General features: G+C 41.4%; 1 protein-coding gene across 4 annotated transcripts in view; it reads left to right on the top strand.

Moving 5' to 3' along the window:
- Positions 1 to 1,966: 1,966 nt before the first annotated feature.
- ptprub (protein tyrosine phosphatase receptor type Ub) overlaps positions 1,967 to 27,348 on the top strand; it is a 195,632-nt gene continuing 170,250 nt past the window's right edge. For all 4 annotated transcript variants that reach the window (XM_085291249.1, XM_085291248.1, XM_085291247.1 and 1 more), the window contains exon 1: positions 1,967 to 2,164. In XM_085291249.1, the coding sequence (XP_085147375.1) occupies positions 2,095 to 2,164 (70 nt within the window). In that variant the 5' untranslated portion in view covers positions 1,967 to 2,094. The remainder of the gene's footprint in view (positions 2,165 to 27,348) is intronic.

Below are 27,348 nucleotides of genomic sequence, written 5' to 3'. Positions count from 1 at the left end.
TGTCCTGTTTTTTAAGGTATCGCCGGTTTGACTGACCGATCTTCAGCGTTTTAGGCCACACACAGTGAAGTACAGTAGCCTTCTCATGTTTGCCTCCCCGTTGCGTTTCGCTGTTTGTTTGCTTTTCGAGCTGCATGCCGAGGCCGCGTGATAGACGCTGATGATTTGCCTTTGACAGCTTCTCTCAGAACTCTGATGATATGTTATTATCAATTCATGCACAACACTGCCTGGGCAGATGTAGTTGTTTGTGAGGCAACGTGAGTGGCAGCTGATAAAATGACTTTCATCGTAGTGCGGTTCTCAGCATCTCCGCTGACACCTGTCCTGCTGTTGGATTATTCGAACAGTATTTTGCAACATTCTATTAAGTTTAACACAAATTAAACTATAATGGAGAATTCTGAGCTTGTTTATATAAATTGCTGCTCTGTGGCTCGAATACTTGGAAGAAAAGCTCTGCTGTGCATCACGCAGGTGTAATTAGAATTGTTAGCCTGACATATATTGTGCTCCTTTGGTTAAATTAAGTAATCGGCTGAGCGTCGTATCATTCATCTGTCATTCCGGGCTAACGGCATTAAAGTCTGCAATGTGCTCTCATGTTTGGACTTAGATGCATCTCTGTGGCCACCTTTAATTTAATCCACGGCCTTAGTGCTCACACATCGCAGCAAAATGAATGATGATTAGCCTGCTTAATGGCATCTTGATCAAATTGGGGGTCCTGGAGCAGCAGCTAAACGTGTCAGCTTTTAACCTGAGCAAGAGCGACTGTCACATCAGCACTTACGCAAGACGTTTAGGCTGGGAAGAAAAAAGCTGTAATCAAATACAAGTGCACACGTTGCTGGATGGAAAGAATATCCAGGAATTCATATTCAAATACACAACTTGTGTTTTCACACACACCAGACAGGACAAGCAAGACAACCAGATATGCATTTATATGTATCAAAGTCACGGTGGAAAGTCACTCTTTCCATGTAGTCGCTCCATCTGTGTTTTATATTTCACTCTGCATGATACCTGATTTCTGCCGTCCATTATATCAGGTGGACTCCAACAAACACAGCCAGCTGGGGTTGGAGAGAAAATGTAGTCTCATTAAATGCAAATTCAATGCACACAACATGACAGACCACATAATTTATGGAGAGATATGCTTTGCACCTGTCATGGGTAGGCGTGAAGGCATGCTTACCTGTCTGTCTTGTGTGAGTATACGTCTTACCTCAGCTGTAAAACAGTCGCTAACATGACAAAAAAAATCTTTTTTTCCAGGATAGTTTGTGCATTACTTGATTCATTAGTCCTCAGGTTGCTGATATGATTTTAAAACATGATTTAGCATATTTAAACAGGAGTGAAATTAAAATGTTTAGTTTTAATTCTCAACTGTGTGCAGTGATGTAGCTTTAGCTGGAATAATAAGTAGGCTATTCCTCCGCCTGTAGGCATTGTTATCAGACTCCTGTACCTGTGTTTGGAGCCTCTGGCCAGGGAAGATTAGAGAGCTTCTCCTTAACATTAAATATATGAAAAGTATCTCACTGTCTGAGCCAAATCTAATCTCTGTGCCTGGACCTCTTAAAGCAGCGTGACTAACCTTTCTTTAAATCTTACAATCTACTTTTACACATGAGATAGCACTTTGAGGCAGTGAGGTCAAATAAAAGAGTCGCAAAAAAGTGATTGCCAACTAAAGGGTTCTCACAAACATACAGGTATAGAGACACACAATCTCTCACATTGTGGGGTTTTGCTTCGCCGACGTTTGAGCACCTCGGTGCCATTGATAGATCTGACCGCTTGGAGGCGCCCGGCTCATACTCTGAATCCCGCGGAGGGCGAAGTGGAGGCTGGGACTGAAAGTGGGCTTGAGAAAGAAATCTCTCCCCTGAAATGTTTACCCTGACGTCAGTTTGCAGAACTAGCTCTGCCCTGTCTGCTTCAGTGTCTCCGAAACTCCACTCAGTCAGATTTTTTTGGGGGGGGACTAAATGGGCTCCGCTCTGCCTGCGCTGCCGGATCGCACCAAGTAAATGAAATGATTTCTTCTGCACATTTAAAGTGGACTAAATCATCTACACGATGAACACCTGCGCCTTTCTCTTAATTTTGACTGTTCAGATCTACGCCGATGGCATCGAGGGGCCAACAGGTAAGGCACACGTTCATCTCGATCTCGTGGACACGTTTGGGAAGTTTTACCATGCGGATGAAAGTCCACTGAAAGAAAAAGCGGAGCGAATCTGGTGGAGGTGCCAACTTTTGTGCTCCTGTTCCTCCAAAACACGCTGCTGCGTTTATCTGCGCCTTTCTGCCCCTTTCCACGACTTACCGTGGGACGATGTCCTCCCAGCAGAAGCTACGAGCAATAACTTTTATAAACTGAAGCTTCAAGTTTCCAAGGTTAATAAAAGGAAGAAAAAAAAAACAAAGGTTGGTGGTTAGGATGACTGCGAATGGGTGCTCTGGGTCGGGGGGGAAAAAGCTTCCATTCCCCTAAACAGCACAGCCCTTTTGCGCTGCGCCGCTTCTGCTTTCTGTTATCGCCCAAGCCCCATTTAAAGGCGCCAGGTAGCCTGAACGGTGTCTGCGATCCAAAGTTAGACATCAGTTCATTTCCTTAAAACGAAAAATAAAATCAGAGATCCCCGCAGAGCATGTGTGCACGAGTCTCTCATATCCCCACAGCCTTGACCCAATCCTTGATGACATCCAGACCCCCCCGTCAAAAACCAAAACCACACCGGCGTCGGTTTAAACAGGGGGAGTCGGAGACTCTTTAAAAAGTTTGAATGTGACACTGCTGTGATTACTGGTTAATTGTCGCGTGCACTCTGGGATTAGATGAGTCTTTCTCACAGATGCCACATTTTTATCTCAAGGTGGTGAGATGCTCCTGTTTCTCCTTGGACGAGGTGGGCTGTCTGGCTGCAGAAAGCTCACCAAGCGGCTCTTAATTTCAAAACTGACACGTTACAAAAAGAGAACATTTTAGAGGCTGATTTTATTGTTGGAAGAAGTCTATTCGTCTATTGCCAGGCTGGATTGGGAGACTGAGGATTTTTTTCTCACATGAATAGGATGCAGTGTCTGACTTTTTCCTCTAGTTTATTCTTGAGATTGGATTATACCTTATAAATGAAATCTTTAGAAAAGAAATGGGGAAAAAAACTGCCTCATTTGAAAGGTGGAAGGAGAAAGAAAAAAAGCAATGAGAATAAATGTCATATTAAGGAATTAAACATTTATTCAGATACAGGTATAAACTCAGGTGTTCTGGATTAATTGTTTTTTTCTCAGTGCCTGAAACGGCTTGGGCCTGTTTGAATTAATGCACACACATGCATATGCACATTGTGCATTAAACCTAATAAGGCTAATAAGGCGTTAACATGGATATCATTTACACGGCAGACTGTATAAATATGCACCACAGCGCTTGTCACCTGCGGAAGGAAATTGGCTTGATGTTTTCCATTATTACTTTTGCCAGGATTTGCATTTCTTTCTTGCCCTGCTTAGTGGTTCACGAGACAAGGGAGAAGCCACTGATGCTCTGTGTAAGTGAAAGAAGCAGCAGCAACAAAAACAGCACTAAAAAAAAATAAAAAACCTCCCCCCCAACAAACCAAGCATAATATGTTTTGTGGAGAGCTGAATGGAGCACATCATTAAGAGGAATGGGCTGAGACATATGAAGGATTAAATCACACACAGGTAATTAAAAGAGCTGAATGGAACAGCAACGCTTCACTACGCAACGCTGTGTGAGGGAGTCTGTCAACAAAAATGTACATGCTGTCGTTCCTTTTTCTTTTTTTTAAAAAGTTTGTTAACTGGAGTGTTGCAAGTCCTTGACATCTTCCACCTTCCCATTAGCTGCTAATAGGTAACAGTTTAGTTGCCAGTTTTTGCAGCTTCTCTTCTACGTGACTGATGCCACTCCTCCTCCTCCTCTCCCCTGGCTTGACTTCCCCTCATGGCTCCTCCACCTACCTGAATCCTGTGGGAGGCGAAGTTAGGGAGCACGCATAAATGCAGCTTTGAATCTCACAATCTTTAGAGAGTCTCTTTTGCTGTGATTGGGCGAGGACCACGTCTTTAGAACAATTAGGGCTCACTTCTCTTTTCATTTTCTCGCCCCTTTCACCTCTTCCGATCCATATCTTTCAAGCCATAACCCTTTCTTGCTTGTGCTTTGGGTCAATGCAGGCCGTCAAGTGAAATGATTATTATCTCTATCTGCTGCACTGGACTCACTGCAGTGTGTGTGATTAAAAATAAAGAAAAGCACGGCATTTGCATCATATTCGCATAAAGAGCCCGTCATGTAGACGGTCGACGTTCCAGTTGTACAGCTATATGAGCGCGTTTCCTCCATCCTATGGAGCTCAAACTGCCACTTTCACTCCCCTGTTGTCTCTTAAGGGAATAGAACGAATGTTCACTTACCATCTGTCTCCTCTATTAGCACTGAATGTTGTCAACTGAGTGGTGTAATTATCCCGCGTCTCATGACTCATTTCCCAGTTTGATCTAAAGTTAAGGCAGAATATCCTTTTTTTTGCTTATTTCCCTGAATAAGCTAACGCTTAGATCAAGATGAAAAGGGCCGCGGAGCCCAGACTGTCTAGCTTAAGCATGGCATGGGATGAATAACACCACGGGGCCTCGGGTTTACACTGCATAAACAAAAGCACCGATCCTGGGATGTGTAATATGGAAACACCTGCACTTAGAAGCATAGAGGGGATGGAGCTGCAATGATAATCAGATCGTCTTTTACATAATTTTAAGAAAAAAAAAACAGTAATGTAACTTAATCATGCATCATAGTAAGCTGACTAACTAAAAAGTTAACACACACCTATACAAGCATTAGCAGATGTATTGATACATGTACCAAACAGACAACAATAAAACGGTATATATGTGGCTAAAATAATTCAGTCGCTATATTATTTCAAAAGAAGTGTTCCCAGGCTATTTAAATGTTTATGCTGTGCCAATTTGACTATTTTCTTTATTGCAAAAGGTTATTATTGTAGCATTATTCATCTCCCGGCGCCTATTTGTAGCTGTTACATATTGGTTCTTGAGAGTCCATTAGACGTGCTCACTGTAATAAGCTTCTGACTGAATGGCGAGGAAAAAAAAGACCCTCTGATGCATTTGTGAATTATTGCTGGAGAAAGAAAAAAAAATACCCATCATGTAGAAAATGTTGCCTCGCACCACAGAATTGCAGTAAATCCACCAAGTGGAAGTGTTCCCTGCAGGAGCCAGGCCACCATCTGTGGATGGAATACGAACGGGCAGTAAGGATTGGGCCTAAATCAGACTCCTGAAATGACTGGTTGATTTCCATCTTTGTGGGATCAGGGGCAGTAATTCAGAGAGCAGATGGAAAACTTTGCAACTGTGAGGGAAGGGATTGAAGCGGGAGGACGGTGGGGAAAGAATTTCAGAGAGGGAGAAGATGAGAGCGACAGAGGGATTCATTCAGATAGATTGTTGGGGTGTTTTGTTTTTCTGCTGAGGCCACAGCAGGACATTTGCAAAGCTCGTGCATGCCGGCCATTCTGCCTTCGGCTTGCACGTGTGCGTGTGTCTGATTAAACAGGCTGCTTATGAGAGAAGCCCTCTGCTCTCCAGCCTGTCTCTCCTGTTTCTCATCTATTGTAATGTGGGGCTACGTGGAAGAGAGCCAGGCCACGATCGGCTTACTCATCTCACAAGGCTGGAAGATGAAACGTATCCATCTACCGTGTGTACTCAAGGAGCTCTGCTTCATGCCAAGTGCCATGATTGGTACGCCTCATCAGTGAAGGCATGTGTCCGGTCTGGGGCCTGCTCCGTCTTCATCTGGGCTAATCTCTCATGTCTTTCCCATGCATCTTCCCCATCTCGGTGCTCTGCTGAGTGTGCAGGCATTTATTAGTCTTCTCCTATGCCAGGCTGCGGCTCACGCACATCTTGTGATTGTTGTGCTTAATTAATCCTGCTAAGCGTTTTTCCTGTTCTCTTTTTAATTATCACATGCTAGTGTTCTGTTTCTAAATCAGTCCCAACTTAGTTTTTTTCTCTCCCCTGTCTGTTGAAGAGCTCTGTGAGTTGTGGCCTACTCAGGCAGAGGATTGTTTGCTCTTCAGAAAGGTCAAGCACTGGTTGGGAGTCATGTTTTAGAGGCAGAGAAAGAGCAGGTCGTTGTCTTTGAGAACAGGGCAAAGCCCAAAGGCAGGTTTGCTTCCGCTGTGCGCGCGTGTGTGTGTGTCTCCTGTGCCATTTAGCCTTGCCTTTCTCTGTGTGCCCTCACTGCTTTGTATCTGGTCTCGCCGGCCAGCACAAAGTGCTGAAAGGAACCACTGGGAGGGAAACCTGGCAGATTGGAGATAATTATACATGACACTTATTATCCTGTCGAGGTCTCTTATTGTAAGTGTATTATGAAGGGGCCAGGAATCAGGCCACGGGAGTCCTGAGAAACAACAAGTGGGAAATCCAAAAACAGATTTTCTCCTTTAGAAAAGAATAAATGACCGTGAAACATAAAGCAACGAGACACTAGAGAAATTAGCATGGCATCTGCTCTCCAGATCATATTTGTATTCAATACTTGCGCGCTGCTATTCTACAGCAAACGTATGAAAAAGAGGCCATGAACTGTTGAGGTGCTCACATCAAGCAGGAATGGGAAACCTTTTCCTTTCTTGCCTTCTTGCTTGCAGAGTGTTGTTAAAAGAAGAGGTGATGCAACACAGAGGTAAACATGCCCCTGTCCAGACTTTCTTTTGGAGCACGTTGCTGGCATCAAATTGAAAATGTACAGCTGATAGTCATGTGCCACTTGCTGTGTACACTTAAATGTAGGGTTTAAATGATTAGCAGATCCTCGCATTCTGTTTTTATTTACACCGCACTACATTTTAGACATTTTTTTAAATAATTGAGTTGCACGTTTGGCCGAAGGCTTGGCTTCTTGTGGATTTCTGAGCTGTGATCGCTGAGGCTCTTCAAATTCAATTTAAATGTATTCTAGTTCTTTGCATAGATTCATAGCCCGCTCATTCTTTTTTTTTTTTAATTTGAAAGCTGCACTCTGTGACGTACGCTATGAATGTTTTAGCATATTGATGAAAATTGCATGTGTATGTGTGGTCCCCTGTCATTTTCATATGTGTGCATGTTAACATCACCTCCGTCTCTGCTTGTAAGACCACGAAATCACACGCTGAAGCCTGGACATGCAGCAGGGTCCTGTGTTGCTGAGTGACTGAACTTGCCATGACACTGATGCTAGCATGGGCTTGAGCTGCTGCCACGGTGAGCTCTTCGGGGTTACTGTGACACCTTCCAACACCCTGGAAGAGATGCCAAGAGTTGAGAGATTTACAGTCAGTCGCCTGCCTCGGCCTGTCTCTTCCTTTCCACTCTACAGCCGGAGTGCGGGTCTCTTTGCTCCCTCTGCCAGTTGTTATTAATGTGGTATTGATCTTTCAAACTCTGGGAAGTCCATTTTACTTAAATTTGATCAAAGTAGCATAGCGCCAGTGGCCTGCAAGTTTGATGTAGGAGTGGGAATTAGCTGGTCAGTCAGCGAGGACCTGCATTACGTAAGTACCTACAAAGAGCGGAGTAATGTTAGCCGTATGCGTAGCATACAAGAAAGAGGTAAAAGCCGAAATGCTTTTAAACAGGAAATAGTGAGCTTTTGTTTCACAGGGAAGCTGCATACTGGATCATAAAGGGAAGCTATAAAATATGTAGTCGATGTACTGGTCTGAATTAAAATAGCTGACATGCTCATTATCACTTAAAAGCACATGTTTCACTTGAGTAACGGACATGGAATATTATCATTGAACACAGATTGGCAAGAGTTTATAGCCTGAATAAGAAAAGTGAATAGCTCGAGTTCATGCACATGCAGGTGTGTAATTAGCCGACAAGGAAATAACCAGGGCTCTGAGTTTGCAGCCGTTTCAGTCCCAGTGTTTTCCTCCCCAAGGCAGTGCCTTCCCAACTGCAGAAATTGGGTCTGCAAGACTGATGCTGCAAGTGCCGCTCCTTATCCCCCTGCCCAGAGAAAAGAAAGCCTCCTGAGCAGTTTAAAATTAGCCCGCTGGCCGTGTTTCAGTTCTTTACCTTTCTCTGTGTCAACAAAATTTCCTGCCAGAATCTTCAGGCCCTCTGAGTTGGTGTATGCGGTGTGTAACAAATGCTGCTGGAATCAAAGTTCAGAATTAGGACGGGATTGTGGAGTCGAGATCTGACCTATTGTTCGGCTTCTTTTTTAGTCCTTTGCATATGAAACAGTCAGCGAAATATGAGCCCCTGACACTCCTCTAAAAGTCAAAACACTCTCTTCAGGACATTTTTCTCCCTGTAATAGATGCAGAATTTAGTTGCCTTTGTGCCATGAGACCTGCTCTCAAGGGGAGGCAGGGAAGTGGTATTTCTGGTTTGACCAGTTCCTTCCAGCAAAGAAATATCCTCACGCAGACCCAGGGATGAACCTGAACACTTATCACCCTGATGCATCCCACACTTATTAGACTGACAATCTTTCATATAAACTTTATTAGCACAGTGGAAATTGAAGAGCGTTAAAGTGTAACAGAGCGTGGATAATGTCTACTGTGCTGATTTAAAAGAGCGCAGCATTCAAGGCTCGCCCTGCATGAAATCTATAACTAAAACTGAGATCTTTTAAAAAAAGGCAATAACTTCTCAGTTATAGCTTCTGCATTACATGATTGAAGATTCCCTGCAGCACAGTCTCATGGCACGGGGTGACACTCAGCTGTGACAGCTGCCACTGCTGGTGGGTTATGGGTAGGTCATGGCAGCTGGGGTAGCACAGGTGCCAGCTGGCAGGAAGTCACTTAGCGGAGGGATTTTGAACCTGTTGATGTCATATAACAAGTTTACAGTACTTTTGATTTGATTTTGATTTTTTGATTTTTTGATTAGCATTCAAATATCTCAGTGAAGACAGAATAAAGATTACCACAAAGCAAGAAAGCACGAGACAAGGCTAATCAAAAGGTATTGGCTGAAGCATTTACTTATTACGCCAACCCTTTTAACAAAAGATCTTTTTGCATGCAGCTCCTGTACACAGGGCTCGAAGCAAAGAATAAAACAAAGCAAAAACAAACAAACAAACAAACAAAACCCCCCCCCCAAAAAAACCTTCCACCTTTAGATAAGTAACTACATCAAAGCAAAAAATCAAGAGTTTCAGTATTATTATTTTTGCTCTTTTCATTCTTGATTTATATATTTTTCTAATACTCTATTTTTAAACATGTTTTTAAACAAGGAAAATGAACCACACCTTTTTAAATCACTGTCATAACTATTCCACAGTTTAACTCCTCTAACAGAAACACATCTCTGCTTTATATTTGTCCTTATCTTGTTTTTTTTAAAGAAATCTGTTCCCCTTAAGTCATATTGACTCTCCCTGACTTTGAACAGTTTCTGAGTACTGCGGCAAAGCAAGTTATTTTGTGCTTTATACATTATCTGTGCCATTTTATATTCAACTAAATCATAAAATTTCAGGGTATTCAGATTAATAAACAAAATGTTAGTTGGTTCTATATAGTTTGATTGGTTTATAATTCTTATAGCTCTTTTTTGTAATTTGAAAATAGGAAGAGTGTTTGTTTTATATGCATTACCCCATATCTCCAGACAATAAGTCATATATAGAAGCAACAGAGTACAATAAAGTGTGTTTAATGATTTTTTTGTTCAGGACATGCTTTGTTTTATAGAGAATAGCAATGGTTTTTGACATTTTTGTTTTCACGTGGTTTATATGAGACTTCCAACTCAGCTTATCATCAATCATCACTCCAAGAAATTTATTTTCGTACACTCTTTCAATTTCAATTCCATTAACCCTGATTTTAGATACATTTTTCATTTGTCTAGTGCCAAAAAGAATCAATTTTGTTTTCTTTATATTTAACGATAACTTATTTACATCAAACCAGTTTTTTAATATATTTAACTCCTTTTCCGCTGTAGTCAGAAGCTGTTCTAGGTTTTTACCTGAGCAATACAGAGTGGTATCATCAGCAAACAATTGTTGAATTCTCCCAATTCTTTGAATCTTTGGGCTGAAGGAAGGACAATACTCGGTGTATAAATGCTCAATCAACAATCATTTATTTCCATACAATTCAACAGTCAGAGCATTACAACGTCCGGACGGGAGAGATGCTACCAGAGGGTCAGGCACATGTCTCAAAATGGTGACGGGTTGCTCAGCTCTCTAGTGGCCCCCAGCTAGTCGTAAAAGCCAAAACATCACATTTTTTCTCTGTTACAGCGCCTAAGTTATGACCTCGGCCGTTGTTTCTCTGCTTTCTGTAAGGTGGGGGTGTGGAATGTGGTCTATCTATCTCCCCTGTCTTTAGACACAGAGTCTCCTGCTTACAACCTTCTCTTCATGATTCAACAATTAAGCATGTCAAGAAAACAGTGTAACACATTCCCAGCAGATCAAGGATACAGAGTGATACACATTTATCTAATGAACTAATATGTGAATATGTTCTGTTAACTCAAAAGTATAATGAGAACTAAACTACATACAGCTCACACACTCTATATTAAAGGGTATAATGTGATCTACAGCAGTATTCTAATTCAACTACTTTGATTACATATATAAGGTAACATATAATAACAGAATAATCTAATACAATACACATTTTAACAGTTTGGAAACACTACATATGTCATTTATATATAATATGAATAATTTAGGGCCCAGCACAGAGCTCTTGATTTAAGATACAATTAACATGTGATGATGTTGACTAACCAACCAATTCTGGGGCTTAAAATACTGATATTTTTTCAAAGTTGCTGACATATAAATAAGATCTAGTTTAGTGCTGAATCAGTATTAGATGATGAGACATTCGTAGTATGATTGTCCTGTGACGTGTATATATATTTCTAAAAAAAGAAACAGCTATTAAAAATAGTTCTAATAGGCCTAAAAAAGTACTACGCCTTTTAGGAGTATTAAAAATATTAGTGGAATTGCACAACAAAGTCACAATAAAATGAATGAACTATACTCAAAGTATCCCCCTCCAACATGTTTTTATCAGTCATTTTAAATGGCTCCATATAGATCCATCTAGTGACCTTAAAGAAGAGGTCAGAGGTCAAATGTAACATGATATTTTAAGTCTTTATACACTACTTTATATATTTTGAGAGTACACATCGCACCACAGAATCATAGTTTCTAAGGTTTTTTTGTCAATTTTTGACCAACAAATAATTAAGTTTACCTTGAAGATCTTGGTGGGTGTAAGCCAAATTGTAATGGTTTGTTAACACGACGTTACCCTCCACCCCCTACACAGTTTTATATTCTGATCACTCAAAAATGTTTAAGCTATCTTATTCACAGACAGAATGACACACATGCAAACGCTAAAGCACAACTTGGGGGAAGGTAACGAAAACGAAACGCGGTGGTAAACAAAGTGAATTTGTTGAAACAGGTGATTTGTCATAGATGCTAGGGGGAACCTCCACCTGTTTAACTTTCCTGCAAAGGTAGCTGTGAAAGCAGAGCCAGTGGCAGCTTGTCTAGTAAGCTAGTCTCCTATCGGGCTCCTGTCAAAGACCAGAGGTTTATCCACAATGCACATGTGCAAACAACCAGACAAAGCTGCTGCTCCCTTAAGCTCAAGACATGGTTAATGTGACACAAACATACCCATGATAAATGACACGTGTGTGTGTGCGCGTGATGTCCACCTTCTAGTCTTTTCTCTTTAAAGGCCTCACTGTGTTATAAACTAATTCAATAATTATAAGCCATAGGTAATCTTTCAGAGCTTTAAAGATATCTCAGCAGCCAGAACCAGAACAAAACTGGACTTTATTTTGGTTCTTGCTCGAGGAGTTTGTGCAGCTACACAGCAGCCATGGTAAGAAGTATGAGCAGGAGTGCAGGAGCAGTCATTTTGGAGGTGGCAAGACTTTACAGCACACAGGAGGCTCTGGAAAGATGGCACCTCATCCTCCTCTGAGGACTCTCAGGTTGACATGGAGGAGGCTTCAGAGGTGGAAACAGACCAGCTGGAGTCCAACTCTAAATCATCTGATTGGAGGGTGGGTGGAGAAGAGACGGTTGAAGCAGTGAAAGGATGGACTTCTCAACGTTTTGGTCATCCCCATATTTTTGTCTTCCACATAGAGTGCAAGGCTCTGCTACGTCCCAGCAGCCAGAGGTTTGATCCCAGTGGAATCACAGAGGAACTGCATACTCATGTAGAGATGTGCATTTTGTGTTTACAGGCCAAATAATAAATCAATTCAAATCTGCAGGGTGCTGCTCCCAACCTGTCTCATCAGCAAATATAAGGGCAGTGTGACTTTTGCATGGACAGAAAGAGAAGAGCTGGCAGCACCATGTAGGAGCATGCATGTAGCTCCACCTCAGCTAGAGTCCCTCTTCTTTAAAGGGTCAAAATCTAAAAACTATAATTAATATTTGATATTTATAGTTCATACTGAAGTAGTTTATTTTTTTTAAATGAGCCATTTAAAGTGGAAATATAATATTTATACAGCAGTTTTTGTCCTTGGGCTGAAAAGAGTCTGGATTAAGGGATAATTTCATTTTTTATTGTGCTTAGTTAGGTTTTGAGAACCAAAACTATTGGGTTAGTGTTAAGGACAAAGAAAAAACCTGCTTTGGTTCAAATACTCTCTGTCCTAACATTAACCCTGCACACAGAGAAATGAGTTAACTGTACACAGTGCACTGACCTGTGACCGAGCCTTTATAGGCTGGAGTGAGAAAAAATGTTAAGGGTTCTTTTTGAGGAGTTTAAATTAAATAACTATTAGAAATTCTAGTTGAAGTGGAAATACACCCAAACTGGGGTTGGATGGTTTTATCACTAATGTGGCTGTTGCTTGCAGTTTCATCATAGGTCCATGTGAGGAACGTTGCACGCTACTCCTCCAGATTCGTAATTTTTCTTATTTTTGTAGAGTTCATGCAGTCCTCGTTCTCCTCTGGACTGCGGGTGTGAGTACCAGTTTCAGTTCTGAATTTAAACAAATGCAGTGAGTCTGCAGAATATGGCAACGTGCTGTGATACGCTAGCAGATGTGTCGGCTTCTAACCGCTCGATGGGTTGAAAAGCTTTTGTCAAGTGATGTTAGTAAAGAGAGTTTGGGAACTCGGCCAGCCTTGAAAGCTTTGTTCTGACTTAGGTGTTGAAGTGAGACAGAGCAAAAGCAGAGGGTATTGATTTCTCAAACACAGCTTGTCACAGTCTTGTCTTCTTCCTCTTGAAACTCTCCTTTCGATCCTACATGACCTCCCGTCACAATACTTCTCACTTTGACACGCCGCTTTTTCAGCAGTTGCTCAAGGGATTGTGACAACCCAAATATATATATGTATAAGTCTTTTGCACCTTATCTGATAGGCTTCTATAGTTTCATGAGCAAGTTCAGGATTTGCCTCTCTACCATTTTCCGTGTGGCCTGATCTGCAGTGTGCACATTCAAACCATTCATTAGCAGCCAATTCATAGAAAACAGTATCTATTATTCATTTTCTGTGGCAGGATGGTATAATTGCCCAAAGGCAAAAACATGATCTGTATTTGCTATCCAGTGCATTAAGACAGCATGCGAGTCACTTCTTCAAGGACACTAATGAAGAGAGAGAGAGAGAGCTCCTGACCAAGAAAATATTTGCCCTTTATCCTCAGTTTGCGGTGCTCCTATTGTGTTGCTCAGAAATAGGTGCAAGATTAATGTCTGCACAGTGCTTTGATGTTTAGGTCTTTTTATGCAGACATATAAAAAAGCTGGTCATCTTCTTACCTGAATTCCAAGTAGGGTAGCCCTGGCAATGGCATGACAGTGCCATTCTGTACACTTGATATCTGCAGAAATGCTTGTCTGTCATACAGTAGAAGAATTGAATTTCCTGTTGTTCTTTTTTTTTTAGAATAGAGGGTGCCATTAGAAGTAACGTGGAAGAGTCACTGAATCAAATTGGAGATTTATATAACATTATGCTATAGTTTATAGATTGCTATTATATAATATTTGAGTTTCTAAAATATACTTCAATGGTAGAAAACGACTGACTGCATCCCTGTGAAGTGAGCTGCTGCAAAGGCGCCGACTCACAGGGCCCGTGCATGCCCTGTGGATCCAGAATTCAGCGCTTTTATTGTTGGTTTTGGCATTTTGATATGAATGGCAGACGTCTAGCGAAGGACCTGGAAGGGCTAATATGGATGGAATGCTTTCATGGTATTTTCAAATAGCCTGGACCTACCGCAGCCAAAGGCAGAGCACCGTTTGCGTGTCTCACATTAGCACAAAAGCCAAAAAAATATGCAAGAATGCCCAGTGAGCCCACGGGGTCTCGTTAACAAAGAGCTTAATTCTAAACCACAAACAGAAGATTGTAATTATTGCTTGGCCCTTCAGTGTGTGGCTGTTTGCATGCGCGCTGGCCGCGTGTGTGTTTTGCGTATGTGGCAGAGCCAGAGTGGTGATTGTTCCCACCTGATTATATGTAAATATTTGCTGAACTCCTTTGGCCATTTTGAACTTCCATAAATCACAGCCTTGTGGATTATTATGGCGCTTTTGTTTGTTTTATTCTTCCACGGAGTGAAAATGCTAATGAAAAAAATTAGCATACCGTTCTTAGGACACACTGTTGTGATGATAAATGCATTGCACAGCAAAGATCAAAAAGCCAGGCTTTGCTATAGGAACGGGCTTTGTAGCCATTCTGTGTTTATAGAGTAGCCGGAGTGCACAGTGTGTCAGAGACCTCAGAGCAGGTCGGCCCTGGCCTTTGTCTGTTCGGACAGCCAGGGTAATTAAGAATCAGCTTAGTTCGGGATTATTGCTAGAAGCAGGCTGATCACAGGAGACAGGAGAAAAAGCATTAGGAGAATAGTGGTTAATATGGGTATTACCCTTCTTAGCACTGCTATCATGTGACAGTGAGAGGACTGACAAAGGAACCCTGTTGATACTGAGATCCCTTGCCCTGCGCTAATAGGCTTTACTGCAGATTGCTTTGTTTACCCACAGTGTGCAGCACTCCACCTTCCCGCTTTATCTTTCTTCTATGCCCATTCAAACTTTATAGAATTTGTCTCAACCTAATTAGAAAATGGTAATGTTTTGCTGTACACCTCCCTGAGGTATTTAAGCAATGTTCCGATGTGTTTGCCTAACACCAGCGCCTCTAAAACGGAAGATGCATGACTGTTTGTCTCTCTCTCACACACATAAACACAGTTTTTGAGATATTTTTGTGGAATGTAATTAATGTTCTCATTAACAGTGTGAGCAAGCTGTAAGGCGGGACTAAAAGTCTGATACCACTGGGTCCTGGCCCTCCTCTGCTTTATGAAACATGGCTGCTGAAATGGATAGCCTGCGTCTGGCATGTGAAACAAAGAGTGGTATGACAGCCACTTTGTTGTTAGTCCAGCTTTTTATTGTGCAGAGGTAACCCAATGCCTGTAGCCTCTGCACCACCTCCATAAGTGAAGCCATTTGTTGCCCTTTAGAAAGGATATGGAAGCAGGCCAGTGTGAATAATAACAATGTAGAGGGAAGATTTATCCAAACACGAAAAGGTTACATCAAATGAACCACCTAATTTATCGCATTACTCTTATTTACAATGAACTTTGCTGGTATCAGCTGCTTGCGCATTAGAAAACATTGCTGCAGGTGCATAGCTGGCAGAATTATCAGTGCATGACATGACACAACAATGCTTTGTTTTGACCTTATTGAGAAGGGAGCAGGGAATTGTTTTCCACAGTCTTTAAGAGCTAATCCCATCAGAGGGACTGCACAGCATGGAGGCCTAACTGAGATAGTGCTGCCAGAACAAGAGGGAGACAGGAATGTGTTTGTCTGGCTAACATGGCACAAGCAAAGGAAGAAAACTCCTCCCAAACAACTTGACTTCTTAATTCCTCTTCCTGAGTCACGACTAGGGCAAATGTCTCATTCTGTGAGCTGTATGGGTCAATAAAAACAGGAGACAACTTTAGATTTGGATTCGGCAGCAGCTTTTGTAGATGCATTGGTGAACTTTCAATATAGCAGATGAATTAACTAGGTTTTACCTCTAGAGCAAGGTTTCTCACTTCACTGGTTGTCTGCTGGCTTGGTTGGGCACATGTACCCCTGGGGGAACAGGCTCATTCAGTGCCGAGGCCATGGAACTGAGGATTTATCCCAGTCCAGTGAGTCCCTGTGGCGCCACAAGCTCCTGTTGAAGGATTTAAGATTGGTCTGTACGTCTGTCTTTTTACCACAGATAGGAAAGAATTTTTTTTCTCCCAAGTTGTAATAAAATGTGTCTGGTTGATACATTCTGTTTGAACTTTATAAAAGGAGAAGTGTGGGTGAAGGGCTAAGAAAGATTGAAGGGGAGTTTTATTGAGTTTTTCACAAGTTCGAACAGTATTGAATGTTCTTACCTAACAGCTGCACAAAACGTGTCTAGAAACATCTGTAGTAGTTTCTGCTAAAAGAAAGATGTAGGAGCTATACATAAAGGCTTATTGAGGGTTAAGTAAAGGTTTATTAGGGTTGTAGTCAACCAAAGAAAATCTTGGATGACAGAAATCTTACTTATCTTCTACTGGTCATGTGAGGTGACGAGTTCCCAAAATCTGTCTTTAGTCTGTGGAGCGCACGTAAATAGACATGAAACTCTAGTATTTGCAGCAGATGAAATCATTTTAAACCTTTAATTTTAAAGGGGAATCTATTGTACGTTTAGATTGGCTTAATTGTAGCTCCAGCTAGATAAATGCTAGAACTGGCAACTGGACAAGGGTACCATTATAAACCCACTACGAAAGGATGACTGATTTATCAGCCAATATTGGTTATCTACCATTTATTGGTATCAACATTTACTAAAGTAGAGATGAGAGAAACACCCTTCAATAGTTCTAAGTGTTGACGTTTTATATAGGTTTTTTATAGTCTACTTCCATGTTACCATTTGGTGCTTGGAACGCCACAAACACACCTACTAGCTGAACGTTTAATACAAAATTTTAGGGAAATCTGTTGTTGTTTCATGGTATTGTAACAGTTGCTACTGTGGCTGTTGTAATACAGTGTATCACCACACGGTGGCGCCTCTCATTCCCCTTTTTAAAAAAATTCTTCTTCGTTATATCTCTGTAATAGATTCCTCCACGTGTATGTGGACTAGTGTCCTCTCCAGTAACGTGCCGTAAAGCTGGGAGTTTTATTTTTGATATGTAAAATAAATAAGTACTTGTGGAAAGTTACAAGTTGTTGCTCATTGCTGTCCACCTGCACACCTCCGTGGCTGGCTTTATCTCCACCGCACGTTACAGTACGCTGGGCCATATTACACCCTTCACGGTAATACTGGTAAAATGTTAGGCAATGATAAGAAAATGAAATATCGCTATAGAATATGGGTAAAACGCGCTGCACGCCTTATGACAAAAGTAGCAAACGGTGGGGGGAACTAACTAATGAACTAAACTAATATAAACAGCTGCTTGTTTAAGTGAAAATAAATTGATGGGTATTTTTTTGCACTAATAAAGTTGTGGAGTTTTTGTCTCACCATCGTCAATTATAATTGACGATATAGTTATATTGTTATTGCAAATTTTCAAATATATATTGTGATAAATATTTTTTGGCCATATTGCCCTGCCCATTGACCGATATATTGGAACGTCAGATTTTTGGATTGCGAAATATCCGTGTTGGTATGGGTCTTAAAAACCCTATATTGGTTGGGCTGTATATTAGAGCCATCATACTGAAATATACCATGTCTAATATGTTAACAATCGAAACAATGTGAATTTTAGCAGATAGTTTTAGCACAGACAAATTCGTTTAGTGTTTCTGAGGATTTGACTTGTTGTAGTTGAGCTTTGATATGTAAAGTTTAAACTGGCCTTTTTGATCATTTGTTTTAACGAAGGGCGGTCCCAGTGAGAACTTCTTTGACATGCCACCAATTAGTCTGGAGTCGCGTCTGAGTAGAAGTTCAGAAAATGAAAACATTAGTTAAACTCCCACAACATGGACTCCAGTCCTCAGTTGTGAAAACATAAGGGTTTCTTTCACAGCGACTCTGTTTCTACTGCTGCCAAAAATAATAATCAAAAAAGGATCAGAGGCTATTGATGTAGCGCTTTTCTTTTATGAAAGTGACACCGGTGGCTGCAAGACGAACGAGCTTGGAGAATTTAGTCAAATAGAGACCGTATTGACCAGACCGGCCCTGATGTTTACATGTTCTTATTGATCCAGTTATAATAATTTGGCCGGTTATTATCTTGAACTTGTTTGATTTTAATAAGTTGCGAGGAAATGAAAAGACAGAGCTCCACATGCTCACCAACGTAGTCAACAGAGGGAAGCCATGTTAAGTATTCTTCACAAAAATAAACCAACAAGCAACATTAAGGCTAAAGGTTTCACATGGCTCGCATAGCTCGTTTCAGTGAGCGTAGGTTACCGCTTCGTGCTTAAAGCTGGCATCTGTTTGTTTTACTGGGAGACTTCTATTGTAAAGCAGCTGCCGAAAGTGGTGAGTCTGAATTACTGGAAGACATACATGGAAAACATCTGCTTTCTCACAGCTGGTGCCTGCTGCTCTTTTGCTGCGGCCATGTTTAGTCACAGCGATTCAATGTGCTTCTTTTTTTAGGGATGCCTTGGTCATAAACATTTATATATAGGCTTTTAATATAAATACAACTAATAAATTGATAGCGTCTTGATTGCTTTCCATTTGGCTGTGGTAACGTGATGTGAAAATTCCTGTAAAACTGTCACAAGTCTCAAATAATCCCTAAACTTGGGCTGGTTCTGCAATGCTCGTAACAAACTGAACATGAAGTAAAACTAGATTTCACTGAGCTTTCTAAAAGACATATCCTCGGATCAGTCACATCTCTTGCGGTGCCAAGGTGCTTTTCTGTTCTTGATTTCGCTTCTTTCTCTCATCATTCCCTCTGCATTTCTCACAAGGCTCTGTGTTTTCTCTCCATCTTTGCCCTTGTCGTCTCAGCCTTAGGGCTTCTCGGGGATCCACAGTACGCTCAGTGTTTCTGGGAAGGGTTCAGTATTCTAGGCAGAGTGAACGTGAGCTCAAAGCAGACCCGTCTTTATGTGTGTGTGTGTGTGTCTATGTGTGTGTGTGTGTGTGTCTGCCTGTCTCCCCAGGCACTCATTAAGCTGGTGTGTGAAGGTGTGTGTTTCCGGAGGCTGTTGGGAGAAACATGCGTGCATGTCGAGGTTAAAAGACCCCCGACAGAGACATAATTTCCTATCCTGGGGTGATGGGAGAAGGTAACTTCATTAGCCAGTCCCCGCTATGCAGATTAACTTGATTATACTAACCAAGTCTTGATGGCGACAGTGGCGCAGAGTAAAATTGTCACACCTAGAACTAAAATCTGTGCATGTTTTTTTTAATAGGATTAGCTGTGTATGCATCTGTGTGCATGAGCTTGCATCTCTGGATGCCATGAAGGGAGGCAGGGAAGGAGGGGCGGTTAATGCACCTGGGTCATGTGGTTGCTCTGTAATTTAAAAAAGTGAATCATCCTCAGGTAATGAGCAGGTGCCTGTTTAAAAAGCTCCTTTCAGTAATTTGGCTGATGTCAGGCCTGTGGTAATGGCTGCCTCTGTGTGTTTTAAGACTTTAGATGCTCATTGGTTGTTTTTGTCATTCTGTACCGCCTACTTTTTTGTTCCATTGGTTTTAAAAACATATCTTATGTAGCTAATATGTCCAAACATTTGCAGTCATGCAAGGCGTGCCCTTTTGTTACCCGGAGGGCAAACAGCATTAACCTCTTTTAACCTGAATTGATCCGCAGCACTTCTTACATTCACTCGCTTCATTAGTTGATGAGACTGGTGCTGGTTTACATATACAGTGCTGTGAAAAGTATTTGCCCTCTTCTTGATTTCATATTTTTTGCACATTTGTCACAGCTAAATGTTTCAGATTATCACACAAATATTGATATAAGACAAAGGTGAGTGAATACTAAGTTTCGTTTTTAAATGATGATTTCCTTTGTTGAGGGAAAAACGCAGCCCTGTGTAAAAGTAATTCCGTACCACTTGTTAAATCATAACCTAAACATATTTTTTGCAGAACTGGCTTTATTTTCAATAATCACATGTGAGCCTGATCAGGAACACCCATGAATAGTACCTGTCTGACAAAGTGTAGGCTAAAAGATCTCAAAAACCAACACATCATGCCAAGAAACCCAGGAACAGCTGGGAAGTAATTGACATCTATTAGTCTTCAAAGGGTTACAAAGCCATTTTTAAGGTTTTGGGACTCCAGCAACAGTGAGAGCCATTAAACACTAGTGGAGAAAACTTGAAACAAAATGGTTAACCTTCCCAGGAGTGCTGGCCTACCAGAAATACTCCAAGAGCACATTGACGACTCATCCAGGAGGTCACTGAAGAACTCCAAACAACATCTACAGAACTGAGGGCCTCTCTTAAATCAGTTAAGGTCAGAGTTTATGATTCAACAATGAGAAAGAGACTTGAATAAAATTGTCATCCATGGGAGAGTCCAAGACAAAAACCACTCTTGATTAAAAAAGAACAAAAAGGCTCGTCTCATATTTGCCAGAAAACATCTTGATCCCCAAGACTTTTGGGAATATATTCTGTGGACTGACGAGACAAAAGTTTGATCCCTGTTACATTTGGAGGAAAGCAGTAAATCTGATTGGTGCTTTGGCATGACCTTTAAAGGGTTTGAAGCGTATGAAGGTCCTGTTTATGTGCCTAGATTTAAACAATTCTGCAAAGAAGAGCAGCCTAGAACTCTTCCCCAGTAATGTGAAAGACTCATCGTCAGTTATTGCAAACACCTGATTGCAGCTCTTGCTGCTAGTGGTGATAAATCAAGTTATTAGATTTGGGTGACCCCATTCCTTTAATAAATAAAATCATCATTTAAAAACTGCATTTTGTATTTTCTCTGATTATCTAATATTAAAATTTGTTTGATTTGAAACATAGACGTCTTACATATATGCAAAAATATTTTCACCTTCCTGTATGTCAGCGTACTCTGTGCTCCAAAGGTGTCCTTTGGGGACCAGAGTTAGCGAGATAGGTTTGCATCATTCACAGGAAGCAGTTCCAGTCACTTTATGGCCACTTTTGCGGCCCAGTTCCTTCCACTTTCCATCAGATGTGAGTGACTGGATAACAGAGGAATTTTGTTCCTTGAGGCATGTTAGATTACAGCTGTCTAAGCCATCCACATGAAGCCATGTGCTTCAGATTAAACACTTTAAATCTCTTGAGGGAGCTGCAGCGACGGCCACTTTCATGAATTGTCCTGTGATGCATTATAATAGCTTTGTGTCTGCACTCACCTGTTGATTTTTCTTTTTTTGTAAATGTGTATATATTGTACAAATTCTGTATTCTCCTTGCACACACCACTATAATATAACATTCATAAGCAAGGCTTTTGGGCCGGTCCAGACTGAAAAGTAAGCCCTCTGTCAGACTCCCAGTGAGGCTGTTTTTTGTGACCTACAAATGCTTGAGAAAGCACACACACACCTTCACATACACATGTTCGGGCTTGTTGGCTCCCCAGTCATGTATCCTGGTCAAGGTGAAGAGGGTGGGGGGGCGGGGGCAGGTAGAGCTGTAAAAATGCAGACACATGGAGATGAGAGGAGGGAACGAGGGACAGATCTCACATATCCTGCCGACAGCCGCCCTGGTGTTGTCAGTCTAAAGCTGACGGGCCAGAATCTGTGGGAAATGGGGAAAACTGAGCTGACTGCAACCTCTGGCTTTAAAGTCACAAAACACAGCACCCATGAAAATGAAGTCATTCTGGCAAAGGGTGTTTTGATGCAGATTATTCTTTCCGCTCAGCTACCGCAGATCCTGCAGGGTAAACGAGGACATGGACACGTATATGTTTACAAGCGCAGATTATAATTTCGGGAAAATTACAGCTTTCGAATTCCTCCTGTCATTTCCACTATCGTGACGCTGTGTGTGGCACCGTGCTGCAGGAGAGCCGCCAGGCACCAGCAAACCCAGACAAAGACAGTCAGTCAGGTAGATCATTAGTGGTTTTAGCAACATAAAAGCTCATAACACACTATGTTATGTTATTATCTCAGCAGCCACGGTACTCACATTGTTTTGGCCTTTAGCAATATGTAGGGTGGAGAGCTTCCTGTTTGCCGTGCCACCTTTTAAGGGAGTGGAATTAGCTGTGTATGTGGAGACTAACTGCCCTCTTTCCTTGGCCTTTGATAAAATCCTCCACATCCATGCCTTGCAACTGGAAACCAAGCGAGGAATGGTCACATGATCGAGATGGCTGTTTCTGCTGCCTGCAAATAAGGTCGTATTAGCAGAGCAGGGCAGGGGCATAGAGGGTTTTTACAGCAGATTGGACACATGGCCTTTTGGCTTGTCTGGTTACTGGACCCTCAGATAGAGATATGTGATACTAGGCTTGGGTAACACGAGGATATATTGTAGAGTGTGAAGGCTGAAACCATTTTAAGGCCGTTCATGAAGAGTTTAGTGGCCAGAAGTGTTTTAGTTGTGTTGAAATGATAAAATTGACGGCTTTGATGATATTTCCTAAAAAATAATTATAAATCAATCTCTTGTTCTAGCTTTTTTTCTGATTCAGTGATTGAACAAGTGTTATCTGTTACAAAGCCTGTCTTCATACACATACAGTAATAGAAACTTGCCTGCTGCCGTGACTGTTCTGGGGTACAAAGGGGTTAAAACAGGGTATAATTTGGAGTGTGGAGATGTTTACCAAGAACGATCAGGATAGGATAGTCCAGCAAATGTTCAAACATAGGATAAAAAATGGACCTCTCAAAACAGCAGCTATGCCCATCTTTTATTTACAGTATATACACATACAGTTAAATGAACTCTGTGCTCATGCCTTCTAATGATTTATTATCTCTTCATATATAAACTATAGCAAATACAAAACTAACAGGTCCCATTTATTATATTAATAGGCAAATTAGTAGTTTGGAAACACTTGTCACTTTTTAGACACAGGCTAAACATAACAGATGAAACAAGACACAGACGGACCCAGTAAACATCCCCTAAAACCTGCTGAAAACCACCAAAGCTTGTAATTAATTTTCTGTTCATTTCGAAAATAAAAAATTAGAAGAGGCTCTGCGTGAAGCAAAAAGCAGAAAGTATATCTGGTTATTCTGTCCTAAAATGACATTTTATGACATCACTAAAATACAAAAGCATGCATGCACACTATAAATCTAAATTCCCAGTCTCCTTCTGTCTTTTCTCTGTCTTTCACACACATTGAGGTGTAAAGAAAGCTGTTATCTTTGCAACGGTGCAGCACACCTCATTTGTGCTCTGACAGTGCGACGTCTGCAGTTTGCACCCAGAGGAGCAGGATTAGTATGAAGATATCGTGGAGTGTTCCTTTAGTATCTGCCAGAGGTTTCACAGCTGCACTGTGCTTTCCTCAGTCAGTGTCATTGCTTCCTTTAACTCTCTTCTCGCCCCAGCGTGCTCAGGAGAAGTCATTCTTACCTTGAGCACGGGGGGTTAGAAGAGGCGGTAATGCTATTATGAGTCGTTAAGCTGCGGCTCTGTTTGTCATACTTTTCCTTCACGCCGCGCTCCATTCACGTCTCGATCGACCCGATCCACCCGTTTGACACCGTTCCACCCCCCACGCAACCTGAGGCTACATGTTCACAGGGGGCCTCTATTTACTTTTTTTTCCCTCCACATTATTTTCAGATGTGCTATGGCATGTTCTTGGCAGCGCCGAGAACTTTGCATGTCTTTAGCGCCCATGGCGTAGAGCGCTGGAAGTTGAAAATGTTTTATTTTTCTCAGCATGCCACGCTTCAGACGAGTTTTGGGGAGTCGTGCTGCTATTGCAGTGACCGGCGCTTTTCATATGCATGTGTTTAGTGCTGCTGGAGCTGAAAAAGAAGTGCTTGGTAGGCACAAGTGTATCTCAGATTTCTCTCTGGTCTCGCTCTGCCCTTTCTGCAGCTTTCCTTTCCCCTGTTGGCTTCTCGTTTTTTTTTTTTTTAAATCTCTTTAGCCCGTTCCCTCTCTTTTTACTCCTCCTGCTGCCCCTCCCTCTACTTTTACCCCTCTTTGTGTACCCCTTTCTCGCCCTCTGCTCATATTTTCCCTGTCTGTGTTATGTGGGATTTCATGCAGTACTGAGTGAAACCTCCAATCAGCAGCAGCAAGACTGGACAGAGCCGGAGTTGTTCCTCAGAAAGGCCACACAGCAGTGTGAGATTGACGGGGTGTGTAGCCAGATGCGTTCTGCTTCACTGCACTGTGTGTGTGTTTCTGAATACGTGTGTTTGTCATTTGCAGGATGGAGGGATGAATGCAGACTTAAGTGGATGAGAGAATGATAGAAATGGAGGGAAACAGAGGCCAGGGGAGCTGGCTTTGCTTTTGTTGGGTTTACATAATTAATGTTTTGTTAAACAGAACTGTGTCTACACACAGTATCAGCTCTGATCACCAATGCAAATATTGTCAAGAGGATAAGCATGGAAAACACTCAAAATGCTTCACAGTGGGCTAAACGAAGCTCGCGTACACATTCATTACTCTGGTGGTTGTAAGTAATTAAATTCCAGGTAATGAAAAGCCAAAAACACTCATTACTTTTTCCTCAGAGCCACTCAGATGCTTTTGAATCCCTGTGTCAATTTATTACCAGCTACAAGGATGAGTCTTGACTGCATCAAGACCAGCTTTAGTCTTTCATTGGTTTGTTCTGCTCTTTTTGGAGCCACCCTGCGATAAACCTGTTTGTTAAAGGGCTTTATGGACAAATTTAACGTGACTCAACTTGATCATCAACATTTGGGACGGAGATTAAATCAGTGTTGTGAGCGTGTATTCTTGTGTGTACTTTTCTGTTGAGTGGCGCTTACAGTTGTTTGTCATTCAGTGGCATAAGGGCTCCAGAGAAACCGCCATGATTAGCCTCCCGCCCCTGGGACCGTATAGCTTACCAGGACCTGCTCTGTCAGCACCAAACAGGACATTTATCACACACTCCGCTTCGCTACTGCTGACCCACACGGCACACGAGCAACTATGCAAACACAGAAAGATAAACACAAATATACAGATAACGCACATGTGTGTGCATAAATGTAACGTTAGTACTGGTAATACTAACACACAATAAGACAAAATAAACAGTGTGCTGAAAACACACACACAGACACACACAGTGATACCCTAGTCTAACACTACTATAGTCTGTATATAAGAGATGGAGAAAGCCACTGAAAATTGAGGCAAGTGTGACCCTGCCTAAAACGTCATATTGCTGAAGGTCGCTCAGCGCTGGACCCAGAGGATCTCTCTGTCCACAGACCGCCATTCAAAAAGTGTCTTCTCCTGTCAAATATTAAGTACATAGTTTTCTATCATTTGTAGTTCTTTAAAAAACAACAATTCTATCATCAGGCATAAACTGTGGCATGTTTCCAAAGAGGCCCGGGGTTCAGGTGTCATTCACCTGCTCCGATCAGATGTTCAAATGTGACCACTTCTGTTTTCGATTTTTGTTTCTTTGCGTATAAAATCTTGACTAACACGGTCACAATAGCTCTAGAAACCATGACAGAAATCACTTTTTCTTAGAGGCCTATAAACATGCTTTTTCCTCTTATGCGTAGACATTGGTACTAATAGAAAGCAAACAATAGAAGACAAGCTTTCTCTTAAAAAATGGGAATATATAATTAGCCAATCCAATGGCAGCAATTCAGTATATTTAGACATGTAAACATTATCAAGATGACCAAACTGAGGTCAAACTGCTGCATTGGAATGAGGAAGAAAGGTGATATTTTTCTCACAGGGTTTACAGAGAATGGTCTGAAAAAAAGAAAGAAACTATCCAGTGGGTGAAAATGCCCCTCTGATGTCAGAGGTCAGAGGGGAAAGGTCAAATTGCTTTGAGTTAATTGAAAGGCAACCAAGGTATGTAGAACAGCATCTCCTATACACCTTTAGCCTTGAAGCAGATGGACTAGAGCAGCAGAAGACCACACTGAAGGCAGCTCCTGTTAGCTGGGAACAGGAAACTGAGGCTACAGTTTACACGGGCTCACCAAAATTGGTCAACAGAAGGTTGGGAAACCATTGCTGAGCATGTTCAATGCAGCTGAAGTCGTGCCACAAAGAATTAAAGCAGTTCTGAGGGCAAAAGGGTCCAACTTGGTACTAGCAAGGTGGGCCTAATGAAGTGGCCGGTGGCTGTATTAAAAAATGTTGATTAGTATGTTTGCTTGAACACAAGTTAGCTTTTTTCTAGAGTATAAGCATAATGGACCCTGTGCTACTTGTGTCACTCTATTTTTAACCAAAACTACAGAATTCTTTAATTGAATACACTAAACACAAGACTGAGTGTTTACCATGTTAAAAAAAACCCTAATTTCATCCTCCAGTCTGTGTATGCTTACTTTTTTTTATTATTTTGCTTTCACTACAAATTTAAAGCAATGATTTTGAAATATAAAATAGCAGAAGGAAAGATTTTTGTGGAAACGATCAATGACTAAAGATGAATTAAAAATGCTCTTTTCTTCTTCATTAGACCCATTGTGTGCACACTCAGACCCATACACACAGGTGAAGCAGTGCCATTGCAGTCTGACTCACCAGGCTCTGTAGCATGTGACTGTAATTCAGCCTCAGAGACCCATAAGTCATATGTATAATGCACAGCGTGGAGCTGCATAGCAGTAGTTAACATTACTGAATCACTTTGATGAATAACTGCAGGTGAAATGGCTTTAATGTGTTCCTGACTTATTGTTGGGGGTTAGTGATAACCCTCCAGGAAGTCATATTAATAATGTATCTGGAAGTAATTCCCACATTTTGTCTTCATTTTCTCGTAATCATTCAAATGTATGTTAAGTATTAGCACTACCATTAAATCACTGTAAGCTAATCATTTATGGACAGTGATTTTTTGTAACCAGAACTTCAGTGAAGTAATAAGTTACTAATGTTTTTCACATACTAACATTACTAATGTTAATATTAATGTTTACTGAATGAAAAATATTTTGACTTTAATGTTTTATGTGAAAAAACAACAACAAGACTTTAGAAGACTTTCCCTTCGAGTTTAGGAAATATCAAAGACAATACTTAAGCAATATTGATAAG

The sequence above is a fragment of the Mchenga conophoros genome, linkage group LG11 (genome assembly GCF_057382185.1).
Source record: "Mchenga conophoros isolate Kocher_MC1m ecotype Shallow Benthic linkage group LG11, M_conophoros_male_GT1.1, whole genome shotgun sequence".
NCBI lineage: Eukaryota > Metazoa > Chordata > Actinopteri > Cichliformes > Cichlidae > Mchenga > Mchenga conophoros.
This window is presented reverse-complemented; position numbering and strand designations above follow the sequence as displayed.